A 13,503-nucleotide genomic window follows, 5' to 3' on the forward strand; every position below is an offset into this window, starting at 1 on the left:
AGCACATTTTTTTCTGTAGGTGTGCAGCCTTAGCCTTCCCTCTGGCCAAAATTGTCGTTCAGATGCTGCTCTCATCAAGCCACAGGCTCAAACACTGTAACTGTCTCAGTCCTCTTTCAAAGCGGGAAAACACACCTCCTTTATCTTGGATAACAATTGCAGCCGAACTTGGATTTACAAAGCATTTTACAAGAAGGAGGAATCAAAGGAGCAGGGCAGGAAGACATGTAGGGAGAAGGGGACGTAGCAGCACTGACTAGAACTAAACCCCAAGGTCCATCCTACAACATTAGGGGCTAGATACATCCAGCTGGACTCTAGCCTAAGGGTACCCTACCTCTTAGCTACTCAACCACATTCATGCTGACAGCCTACAGTCAGGGAGAACCAAGTTGCCGCTGTCATGAGATGCCACACAGATTAACCGGAGAGAAACAGAAAGTAGCCTTCCCAATGGGGTTCTGATAAAATGGCATGCACCTAACTACTATAAAAAGATGGCAACAATAATTAGTGGTGTCATGGTCTGGCCAAAGGATTGGTAGCCTCCTATGTCAAAAGGAGTATGACTATTGAGTATACTTCTATAACCTCTATTGGTAAGCAGCGTATAAAATCATTGTAGGGCACTCGTCAGGAGACAAGAAGAGATAATGGGTCTGCCAGAATGATAAAATGATGAGTGGTTGGTCAGAAGCACATAGCAGCAGGGTCTTATGACATTATGTACAGAAAAGGGGGGTTGTGGTTGGGCTTTCATATGTTTATTGTTAATAACTCTTTGTGCATTAGCCTATTGTTCAGAATGTTGGGTTGGCTGGTGTAGGACACTGCTTCCACTGGATTGTGTCTTCTCCCTCCAAACAAATATTTAGATATGTGAAACATCTGAATGCAGTTGACATAATGTATCTACTAGGTCAAATTCCTTCCCTTCTCTAGGCAGTTTCAATGATCCTTTTAGGTCTCATCACAATGGAGACCTAGAGCGTCATTTACAGTTTGGTGGACAACACACTCCATCACAATGTGGAGTATGTCCTGTCTACCGCATTACCAGTGCATTATAGCCTATGACACTTGTAATGCAACAGATGGGATATTCATCAATTTTTTTTACGAATATCCCATCTGCCAAACTCCAATTAAAACCCATATTGTTTCCAATATATTACATATATAGTCGACTTTCGGTCAGGCCCTTGCCTCTGAGTGGCTGCTTTATTGTCTCTCTTACTTTCCTGATTTGTTTCAATGGCTTTCCTCTCTATTCTTCTGATTTTCCACCACAGGAGCTTTTCATTCTTGTTTTGATTGAATGATGTATGTTTCCACTGCTGATGTCTGACCTTACAATGCAGTCATTTAACAGACAACTCTCTCTCTTTCACTTTGTCTCCCGCTCTCACCCTTCTCTCCCCTCATTCACATCCCCTCTCTTTAAACCCCACCTTTCACAAATCCACTTAGCTCCCTAGACGCCTGTCATGTTTTCTGTCTGCAGGTGGCTATCTTGAAATGAGTTTAAATAATTCCACGATGGCTGCATGCACAAGCATGCATGAATGGATTTCTTCAAATGGCATTGGTTTATTTTAGAAAATCCCACTCAAAGAAGTCCTTGCAGATGCTTGTGTGTTTTAAGTATGGCAAAAACAATATGTTTCACGACTGAGACATAGTGGCTTTGGTATGCTTGTTTAAATCTCCTCTTCTCAACCATCTGGAGGAGGCTGAAAGATAGGGGATGAGGAGACTCCTGGCGATGGACCTGAAGTGAGGATCTGGAGACAAATATTAGATTTCTTAACAGAGCTAGATTTCATTCTGGTAAGGCGAATGCCTGTGCTTTTTTTGTGAAATGGAGCTATGGCAAAGGTCAGAATCAAGACAAACATAAGTTAACATTAATTAAATAATAGTTTACGCTCCATCATTCTAAGTGGATGTGTGCAGTATTTAGCCGATTATGGAGCTAGTTACAAGGATTTCTTTTAATCATTTCTTTTCTGTAGATGATTCAACAAAGAAATGAAGAATGTGACCATATCCAGTTTTTAATTGAAGAAAAAGATTCCAAAGAGGAAGACTGTTATGAAGACCTTGACAGATTTGAAGAAAATGGTACCCAGGAATCTCGAATCAGTCCTTACACTTTCTGCAAGGCTTTTCCTTTCCACATCATGTTTGACAGAGATCTTGTTGTTACGCAGTGTGGAAATGCAATATACCGAGTTCTTCCACAGGTAAAACTGTTTTTAATGTTATGCATTCTTGAGTTTTAACGAATAATATTTGCACGCTACACATGCTCATAATTCACTGGATTCAGTGGTAAACCACCTGATTTTTGCAGCAGATGCATAAACCATACTGTTCATTAGAGAAAGGGGCATTCTCAAGGTTTAACACGCCCCCCTCGTACCGCTCAGCTCAAAGTTAGACCATGTGCATTTCTTCTTAAAAACACAGCATTTCTTTAAATATGTTGGTTTATATTTTTCGGTGTCATCTGCAGAAGCAGACGTTTCAGAAATTACGATTTTGTCTCTAACAGTAATCCGTGCGATTGTATTATGTTTGCACACATATAAAATGGCCTTTAGTGCATCTTAGAAAATATGCTGTCAACTTGCACATTGACCTGCGACTTTGTCCAAAAGGTTTCTTCCTTGTACGATTAGTCCAAAAAACCCATGTAATCAGTATCGCCCTTGAGACACAAATGTGAGAGAACCTACTTTGCGGATTCCAGATTATTTGCAGTACAATTTTGGCACTGCGTGGGCACTGATTATCCTTTATTAAGCTGCTCTGTACATAGGTCACTTGATTACTGAAAGTATGAAAGCTGCCGATAGTATAAATGTGTAGCATAAATAGAGATGCTCGCTGTATTTGCATCTCTTGCCGTCGTTCCTGTCCCTTCATCTCCGGTCCTGTTGAGTTATTCAGGCGCAGAGGACTATTTCATGGCTACTTTGTAAAATTGTCTGTTTGCAATAGTGAATATTATAGTTTTGCTTGGTGCACTTGCTCTTTTTGTTACATGTTTCAAAGACTACCAATTTTGAGCCTTTAAAATGACTTCACTTTTGAACCTGTTATTCACATTTATTTATTTATATGTAGAGATATCAAAAAGAGTATGTGGCGAAAGGCTAACTTTCAAGTGATAATATTTCATTATTTCATAAAAGGGGCAAACGTCTGACACCGCACAATCTTCCAAAGTGGTCTTTGTTCTGTTAAGCTGCACTTCCTAGTAACATTTTTCTCGGGTGGTCTTTCTGAAGAAGTCTTTTACATGGCTGCCATATATAAGTATCACACTGTGTGGATGCTCCAGAGCTGCATCCCATTGAAGGTAGTAAGGAAGTGGACACATTTTTAATACTAGTATCCAACAGCTGTGATTTTGTTGCCAAATTATGTCATCTAGATATGCAGCGCTGCTCACTTCTTGTGTGGAATCCCTTCTTATAGGATCGTTTTGTAAGTAGATAGTACCGCTTTAGGTGCAGGTTCTAATGGATCATTGGATAGGTGTTGGTTGTGTATTTGTCTTCAGGTACTCCACACATCCTATATTAGGAACAGCTGTAGAACTTTCTTATCTTGGGGATATTTGAGACACTGGACCTCATTCACCAGGATCCTTTCTCTTGGTTCAGTTACCTTTGCCCCTGTGCTTCGATGATGGAATTTCACTCAGTGCTTGAAGACCCGCCGGTTTTAAGATTTAGTCCTATTGCTGATTTTTATAGTGAACTGCTCCTCATCATTACCCTGCAAAAGTACTCTGTAGCCACCACCTGGTTGTAGCAGCATTACTTAAAATCAAAGACAAATTTACAAAACGTACAAATTATAGATCGTATGTTCTCCATAGGTTTTATTGTCTCTTTTTTATTGTAATGTAATTAATCATGTAAAGAGCACGAAACCCCACGGCTCAGTTTCATATTCCACACTTTGAAGTGCTATAATTGGCATGCACAAGATGTGCTTTGCAGATGCCCTTTTCAGCATAATCAGCTCCCTTACATTATTATGACACAACAGACATTAACTGAATATTAAATTGAGAGACCGTGAAGACAAGTAGCGTGACCACCCCGATTACATGAGAGCATTACAATGAATATCTCTGCACATGACTGTTATGATAGTAAATATTGTGCTTCAAAGCACTCTTTGTCGTTTTTCACTGTTTCTCAAATCGTACTATACATGACTGTTACCGTAGTTTTTAGATTCAAATGCAGTTTTTTTCTTTCATCGATCAGTTCCTTTGTGTTTCTATGTTGTACAGCGCTGCGACGCTCAGGAGGCCTGGTCCTTCTCTGCAATAATTTGCAAATAAATTAAATAAAGTGATAACTGCACCATAAATCAATGCGATGAGCTTCAAAAATATGTTTACTATGTTTGTGTTTATCTAATATAATTGCTAATTGTGTCCTCCTCACGTTTTTACAGCTCATGCCGGGAAACTGTAACCTGCTCTCCGTCTTTTCATTGGTTCGGCCACACATTGACATAAGTTTCCATGGGATCCTTTCACATATCAACACAGTTTTTGTGTTACGAAGCAAGGTAAACAAGTTATTTTTTTATGAACTGTAGAAGATTAAGGCCCATATTTATACTTTTTTTGGGCTGCATTTTTGTCATTTTTTGACGCAAAAGTGGCGCAAACTTACAAAATATAATTAGGCCCATATTTATACTCTATTTGCACGGGATATTCGTAATTTCTTTGGCGCAAATTCAGCGCAAATATAACTCCAAATTTATACTTTGGCGCTAGACCCGTCTAGCGCTAAAGTTATGGAGTTTGAGTCATTTTTTGTACGTGAAAACCTAACGTGCACTAATGAAATACAAGGTAGGAGTTCCTGTGCAAAAAATGACTCTAAGGCATGTGTGTCTTATTTATCCTCCAACATCAAAATGACGCACAGGAGGAGGCGGGCCTTAAAACATGGCGCCCAGCCTGATTTGCATCGTTTTTTAACGCCTGGGTCAGGGCAGGCATTAAGGGACATGTGGGCTCATTTCCATGGTGGGAGACCATGGAAGCAGTCCACAGGTGCCTTTCCCTGCACTCAAGGTCACCCCCTGCCACCCTCACCCATCCCTGGAGGACACCCATGGATGGGGGGACCCATCCATGGTGACTGCAGGTAAGTGCAGGTAAGTATAATTGTATTTTTTTTATTAAGTGGCATAGGAGGGCCTAACTTGGGACCCCCAACATGGCATGGCCATTGGGCAGGGGGGCATGACTCCTGTCTTTGCTAAGACAGGAGTCATTTCCATAGGGGTTGTGCCAAAAAAATGGCACTAGTCAGGTTAGAGCCAATTTTTTTGACTCTAACCTGACTTGCACCATTCTTTGGCGCACAACCCCCAGTCTTCCCTTCGCCTCCACTGTCCGGGTACCGGCATTTATTTTGACGCTAACCAGGCCACGCGCCGGCTAAATATTTATAAGGACACTTTCAAAAAAACCTTAAGAGCCATAACTCTTTGAGTGCACGTCCACTGCTCGGTTCATTTTGAACTTTAAACAGATGTAAAGAATAAACAACTGTAGTGTGGTTCTTGGCGAGGAGAGGGGTATAGTCCGTTAGCAGAAAACATGTAACCATTCTACCCAGTAGAAACACTGAATATAGCTTGTTTAAAGAGACTTGGAGCCTCATTACGAGGCTGGCGATCTTAAGAACACCAGCCTCATGGTGGCGGTCCAACTGGACCGCCAGAATACTGCCGTGTCTGCCGGGATCAGTGATCCCGACGGGTTGATGGTAGTGGAGGTCGGCATCAGCCAGGGAGGAGCTGCTTGAAGGGCCCCCCTTGCTGATTATGACCTGGTTCTCCACCAAGGCCATGGCCATGAAAAGCCTGGTGGTGAACAGGTGCAGGGAGCCAAAGAGGGCCCCAGCACTGCTCATGCACTTGGCATGGGTGGTGCAGTGTCCCCCTGCCTAGCACCCTTGCAGTGTTCACTGTCTGCCTTTTTTGCCATTATTTTCCGGAAAATAATTGAACAGCGATACCACAAAAACTGCTAAACTGAATGAAAACAAACTTGGCAGAATGCTAGATCTTGGTCTGGAAAGTGTGTTTGTCTTTTTGTGATTTGGTGTAAATCCATTCAGTATCCTGAAGGCTCAGAAAATTTGAATATTTCACATGGCGGAGAATTGCAAAACTGACAGTTTTTATGAAAATATCAGAATGGCAGCCACTAAATCACCAATGTGGGACAGAGTAAGAACACCCTTTACTTCCTAGGCTTGGTAGGGACATCCAAAGAGGATACAATCCTGCAGCCCAAAACATTTTTTTTTTAAAGATTTTGACCACATACGTAGGGTGGGCCAGGGGCCCAAGGGGGTGGCAAATTTGGTTTATTAATAATTTTATAATTAGATCAGTGGGGCACCGAAGGCTATGCGCAGCAGGGGGTTGGGTGCCAATAAGGAAAAAAAATAAAAAATAAACAACACTAGCAAAAGTGTTGAACTGCACATCGTTAAACTATCTAATCTAACTCCAATCTAAGCAGACGTAGAAAAACCTCTGGACTTTGGAGAGGTTAGATTTACTATTCTGATTCCAACATAAGCAAAAGCAGGGAAATGTCGGACTTTGGAGGAGTTAGATTTACTATCCCCATTAAGCACCAGTGTGTAAAGTGTTGGACTTTGGAGGGGCTAGATATAGTATTCCAAGTTTCATGTGGGGAAAAGCATTTGTAGTGTTAAACTTTAGAGGAGTTATATTTACTGTATCCACTTCAATCTTATCAAAAGTAAGGAAAGTGAAAGACTTTGAAGGGGTTAGATTTCCTATTTCTACTCATATTTAATTAACAGTAGGGAAAGTGTTGGACTTTGGAGGGGTTACATATGCTATTCCCAATCAAACGCAAGCAAAAACATTGAAAGTGTTGAATTTAGAAAGGGTTACATATTCCATTCCAAATCCTTTTAATTTTTATACAAACATTTAAAAAACTATCATAAGAAAATATAATAAATACTCATAATAACAAATACATACTAGATAAATAAATAAAATTAACTATAAAATAATTTATATGAGAACAAAAAATGTAATAATTAAAACAACTTTAGAAAAAGTGCATTTTACACCCCACTACCCAAAAACAATACTATATTAAAATAAAGCAAAAATAACATTAAAATAGTAAGTAGATAAAACAAATACAATAATACCCAATAATAAAATAAAACATATTTTGGAAATGCTATTATAACTACTCAAATTAGCCCATTATAATTAATTTAAATCAACAAAGTTATAAAGAAGAAATCATAAAAATATTAACTCAAATATAATTTACCAACTAAGTATTTGATTATAACTATCAAAAAATTAAAACATATATAACTTACATAACAGTAACTTCTCAGTCTATTTCCCTATAACCCCAACACCACACAAATAAAAAATAACCTACTAATTTAACCATACGTAGTATACATAGAAAATTACAAAATACACATAAATAATTAATATAACAATTGTTTAATTTGCATAATTATGTACCAACACTTTAAATAACATTATAAAATTAAATACTAATACAAAGCAAACAATAATTGATAATTTAAACTTCTTACTCCCCTATTCTCCTATAAACTCAACAACCAGCTATTAAAATATAAATGACTTATTAAATATAAAAAAGTAATTAAACATTTAAATGTTCAAACTGTACTTCAAATGTTTTGAAACAATTACATTAAAATAATATAATATATATATATATATATATATATACATATATATGCTAGGGAATACAAATATATTAATGCAAGCAATATATCCTAAACAACAATATTTTTTACTTAAAAAGCAATATTCTTTACTTCCATATTTTGTTACCCAATATTTTTATAGTGATGATATTTTTGACATGATATTCATGTCGCATAATATTTTTGATTCAATAGTTTTGTCATTCACCAGGTAAATAAGAGGGACCAGACAAAGCATGTAGAATATGGTGGCTGAAATCTGTAGCTGGTAGCCATGAGTTAGACTAGAAAGATTCATCAAGATGTGGGTTCCATCAATGGTGGGCAAAGTAAATGGAATTCTTCATTTTTACACGCTGTGACCTGGGGTTACAGGGTGTAAAAATACCTTTAGGGATAAGGTGCACTGTGCAAGGAATAAATAGCAGAAAGAAGATTTTTTTGTGCAAACTTATTACAAAGTCCACGTGGAGACAGTCAGATCTTGACTTTACTGGGCACGGATATTGATCCCAACTTATTTAGGCATGTAGGTATTTCTACTTTCAAAATGTCAGACACTGGTGTAATTTGGGTTCCATAAAGTCGAATTTTGTGCAAAATGTGCTTATAGACTTTCTACCAAGCTTATTACTTACTGAGATTAGTACTAAGAATGTGTATTTGAGCACAACTTGTAATTATTGTTGGCATGATGCATATATCTTGCATTGAGGTCTGTGGAGGTCTGGTGTTTCGGCATAAAGATGCCATGTTTTCCTCACATTGAAATCAATAACTCTATGGCTGAATATTTTTTAGGAACCAGAAGGCAATGTATTTCACTTTGCAACCTATTTATCACCTTTCGAAATGCTGTGGAAGTCACTTTATAGAAGCTGAATGCAAGGTGTCCTTCACAAATAATTTGAATAGTGGTGCTTACTTGATCAGAGGACATTGTTGTGTGTGCCCTCCATTGCAAATTGGCTTGGCTTAGAGAACCCCTGTATTTTATTTGAGGAAAGATAAATTAAGTACATAAGAAACTGCTGCATAGAAGATCTCTTTAGATTTGTGCTTATTTTGAATGTTTACTTTAATATGTAGTGCAATGCATGGAAAATAGGAGCATTGATAGGTGGAAGAGCATTGTGTGCATATTTTATTGTCTTTATGCGCAGCACTAATATTTCTAGTTTAACACAGTGGTATCACAGGTTCTATTATACCATTTACAGATTGTTCTGAGAAAGCTAGATTACTATTGAACCACTGGACTTCTGACCAGAATCAGTCCCTGCTATTAACGCATTTAGTTAGGGAAGGGTTCGTTCTGGTAACTCCAGAAGTTCAACATTACCACAATAACTTAGATTCAAGTTGAGAAGGAGGATTCCTACATGACATTTTTAAGTACTAAGCAGTAGGAATTAGTATGAGGTGATAAACGTATACACAAGAGTAAACAAATCCTTTCTGCATAAGAAGCCAATGCAAGTGGGAAACTAGCCAGACTGCTACTGTTAGGTTAGAACTCATTCAAGGCACTTCTGCAACATCCTTTATTATACTACATTACTACAGCTCTTACTAGATAGTATATCACTGAAGGGCAACAAACCAACATGTTCTTACTACTAAATATAGAGAATAAGGATGGTTTCAAGTAAGACATAATGGTAAGTTTTGCCAACTTTTTACAAGGTCGGACATCAAAGCTACCATGGCTAGCAATGAGGCATGCTGGTGACAATTATTATACATGTGTAAGTGATCCCTAGTTTTCTAGAAAGGCAACACTTGCACATATTTAGAAGGAATATCAGTTGTATGTCAAGTCATGTACTGTCACAGTTTTGTGATGTTAGTAGTGTATTGTGTAATCAAACACACTAATGTATGAAATATGGGAATTACCATCAATGATTAACTTTGGACATAAGTAAGTAAGAAAAGCTTTGCTTAAACAGAGAGCATATTTTATGGCATGTAAGGAATGAATAGAGTATGACATGAGTGAGAGGCATTACCTTGAGTCATCAACAATATTTCACTCATTGTCGCCTTCCAGAGTGACCCAACAACTTCAAGGAAATCCATTCTTTTAGTTTCATTTGAAAGTGCATACCCTTTGTGTTAGCTTGTTTCCCTGCAGTGGTCTATTGTTTCTACGACGGGTTAAACTTATCATATTGAAGACCATACGGGGAAGCAGAATGGCATTATGTGTGAGAATGGATCCATTGGAGCAGAAGGCACAGTTTGTGCATAGTTCTTTCATATTAGGAATACACCTAACTATGCATACCTACAGAAAACAGTACAGTTTATACCAATTGGATAAAAGAAAGAAGAAAGGCTAAATAAAAAGACATTAGATATAAACCTGAAATAGATAATTAGAATGCTTTAACATTAGGCATGAAAAACAATATAGTCACTCCTAACAATTTGAAAGTGACAATGTATAAAGCAAATACGTGGGTTGGAAAAGAGTTTTATTGATATAATTTAGAGACTGCTAGATGAGAAAGAACTTGATGATGAGAGAAAATAAACTGACGGTGCATCTAGGCAATGTAATAGAAGGATTGATGCCAAGGCTATACAGTTCAGATCATTTTTACTCTGCAAATTTGAGAGATAACAAGGCGTGAATAGTTTTGTTTTATTATGGATAGCATGTGGAATGAACCATATAAGTAATTGATTAAAGTTGAATATATTGATTGTAGGTAGGTGGCATATTTCAAATGAGATCCATACCTTACAATCAGTCACTTAATATAGCCTTAGAGCCCGCCGTAGCAGGCTATACTATAGCCTTAGAACCCGTACTTCCACCCTTGTTTTTCTATTGGTTTCAGATAGTGGCATTGTGCTCTTCAACCCAGAGTAACTCTACCCATCAAACAGAAACTTGAGAGACTTCCAGGAACATCTATGCATAGTTAGTAACAGTAAAGCAGAAAATCTCATGTAAGACTATTACAACTGACAGTTTTTGATAGCACACTTATTGCCCCTTTACATTTCAAATGTGAGATTACACCAAGTTGATACAGAATCAGTTTGGTCCTTGTATTATTGTTGATTTATTTATTATGGGTGTTTAAATAGCATAAGCCGGCCCCTGGAGGTGAACTGGGCAAAGAAGAATTTTAAAGGTGGATTAGAAAGTCCTAAAGCAAAGTCCTGTCCTGAGATCAAGGGAAGGTTTTTCCAGAGAATTTAAGTGATGAAGGGGAAGGGTTGACTATTTGTTTTTTTCTTTAACGTTTTTGAGAATCATTTGGCTGGCACTGTGTGACCACAACTGGCTATAGAGAGGCCAGTTTGTCCCTTTGAATGGATTTGTGAATGATGCACAGCAGGTTAAGTGTGATACAGGCTAGTGGGAGTAGCCAGTGACACTTCAATAGTGGAGGGTAATAACATTTGCACACACAGGTAATACAATGAGCCACAGATTGAAACACAGCGTTGTGAGGGAAAAGAATGGTGACCTTTTGGGCCCTTAGCAGGGTATTATGTCTCTGCCCAGCCAAAATACATTTTGAGAAGTCATTGTAGATAGTTCAATGCATCGGCTATCCAATCACAATTATTGTTCAAAGGAGGAAACTAAATCTTTTTGCAGGTCCCATTAAATCAATTTTCTAGAAAGCAACCTTTTTATTGCAAGTCAACAATTCCAAATCAGGAGATTCAGCAATTGTTGACAATGATTAATGTAACTTTTATTTACAAAAAACTAATTGGAAAGCATTATGAATGAGAAATTGGTAGTCATAAATTCCATAAATGTACACACATGCATGGTATCCACCCACATTAGGAGATTTGTAATATGTAAAAATTATCAGCTTTAGGCTGAGGATAATATCAACGTAACATTTAAAGCTTTGTTTATGGCTAACTAATTGTAAATAAAATGTAGTTTGGAGACATACATCTGAGAGAGACAAGTACAGAATGACGTGTTGTTTTATTTATGTGTGATCAGTGTTTTTAAGAGCTAATATTAAAAAACTAGCTTGAATTTCAGTCAGAGTACTATACAGTTATCAATGTTCATATAAATGAAAATGGTTAAATATATTAAGAATATTAAAAGACACATCAGATATCTACTTCCATGTCAGTCCACATATTTGGACTTCCATTTGTATGGTGGAATAAATTGCATGTTTCCAAGAATTTCGAAAGTTGAGTGAAAAGATAATAAACCAGGTGAATTGCGAGATCAGAGGCACTATATCCTCTTGCATGAATGCTATATATTTAAGGTGTATAATGTAGAGTGAAGTGGTTTAAATAACAAAGTGCAGAACTGTGTGTCATGGCCCACTGGGCGTGGTTCAATGTTTATGATCACTTTGCACACTGTATGATATATGCTGTTCAGCTGGTTGGTTGGTTTTGTGAGGGAATCCTTGGAGCTGAAGAAGCAGCAGGATGAGATTTCCTGCTATCTTAGCTAGTCGGGATGTTTGAATAAGCAAACTTAAGTTTGATCCCTCAATAGAGGCGTTTTTCATGGTATTGGTGATGGAAGGAGTCGGAAAGTCTACCAACTCATGTATCCTGTGAGGCTGCTAAAAATGAGAGTGTTTCTCCTTAGCATTGGTTGTTTTCTGCTGTGAAGCGTTAGTGCTTCAGACTAGAAATAGTAGGACTTACAAAGGTCACTGCTAATCAGGGTAGAGGAGCTAGTAGACTAATGTGTGACCATTCTATACTCACACACTGTATCCCTTCACACACTCAATAAGGCAGCAGAAAAGCTGGCTTTGTCATTGCTTGGAATTCTATTAGGTATCAACTTTCTTTTTCTCTAAAACATATAAGTCCCAAAATGCACTTGATAATTTGCCTATTTAGGACAAACAGGTGATTGTTTTCTTTGGAGTGAGAAAGGTATCAGCTGGATATAAAACTCTCAGCCTGGTCAATAACTGAGATAATCTCCCACACATGATATGGGCCCAAACTGACTTTTAGATTATTCCGTACTTACATATCCTGGTATATGAAGAGAATTTCCTTCAGTCACGAAATTTCTAGCATCCTGTTTGAGGAAGTTGGACTGTAAGATTTCTAAAAAAATGAACCTAATGTTGATAATCTTAGTGCAATTAAACTAGTGCATCTAAACAACAACACAACTACTGTTTTAAATGAAATAGGGAATGTATTTAGCTGGGCACTTTTCTGTTCTGGTTATTAATGTCCATGGAAATTGGGGACCTGTTGGAGATAGAGAACAGGGGAGAGAAAAGAAATACTTCTGAGTTTATTATTTTCTATTTCAGGAAGGTTTGTTGGATGTGGAGAAGCTAGAATCTGAAGATAAATTGACAAGTACAGAAATCAGTTGTCTTCGCCTCAAAGGGCAAATGATCTACTTACCAGAAGCAGACAACATTCTCTTCCTGTGCTCTCCAAGGTAAATACACAAGTGGATTGCTGTAATCCCTTATCCAGCACATGTTTTCTTCATGCACTTGGTTCTTTGTACATTCCTAGTTAGTTAAGAAGGGCAGTTCTCTTTGGGTATACTGGACAGACTTTATATGCTCTTCCTCAGGACAATAGGGGAGATTTTAACATACTGAGAGTTATTGAGTCGGTAAATATTTAAACAAAACAGCAGTTGTTAAGCACTGACTATCACCTACATGTCTATGCCATGAAAGCTATACCCATATGTTTTGTCTAT

General features: G+C 37.7%; 1 protein-coding gene across 1 annotated transcript in view; it reads left to right on the plus strand.

The window, feature by feature from the left end:
* Nucleotides 1–13,503, plus strand: part of GUCY1B1 (guanylate cyclase 1 soluble subunit beta 1) — a 392,747-nt gene that overhangs the window by 217,868 nt on the left and 161,376 nt on the right. Inside the window, exons 6-8 of the mRNA XM_069243115.1 lie at nucleotides 2,016–2,246; nucleotides 4,483–4,599; nucleotides 13,097–13,230. Of these exons, the coding sequence (XP_069099216.1) occupies nucleotides 2,016–2,246; nucleotides 4,483–4,599; nucleotides 13,097–13,230 (482 nt within the window). The remainder of the gene's footprint in view (nucleotides 1–2,015; nucleotides 2,247–4,482; nucleotides 4,600–13,096; nucleotides 13,231–13,503) is intronic.

Source organism: Pleurodeles waltl, chromosome 1_2 (genome assembly GCF_031143425.1).
Source record: "Pleurodeles waltl isolate 20211129_DDA chromosome 1_2, aPleWal1.hap1.20221129, whole genome shotgun sequence".
NCBI classification, from domain to species: domain Eukaryota; kingdom Metazoa; phylum Chordata; class Amphibia; order Caudata; family Salamandridae; genus Pleurodeles; species Pleurodeles waltl.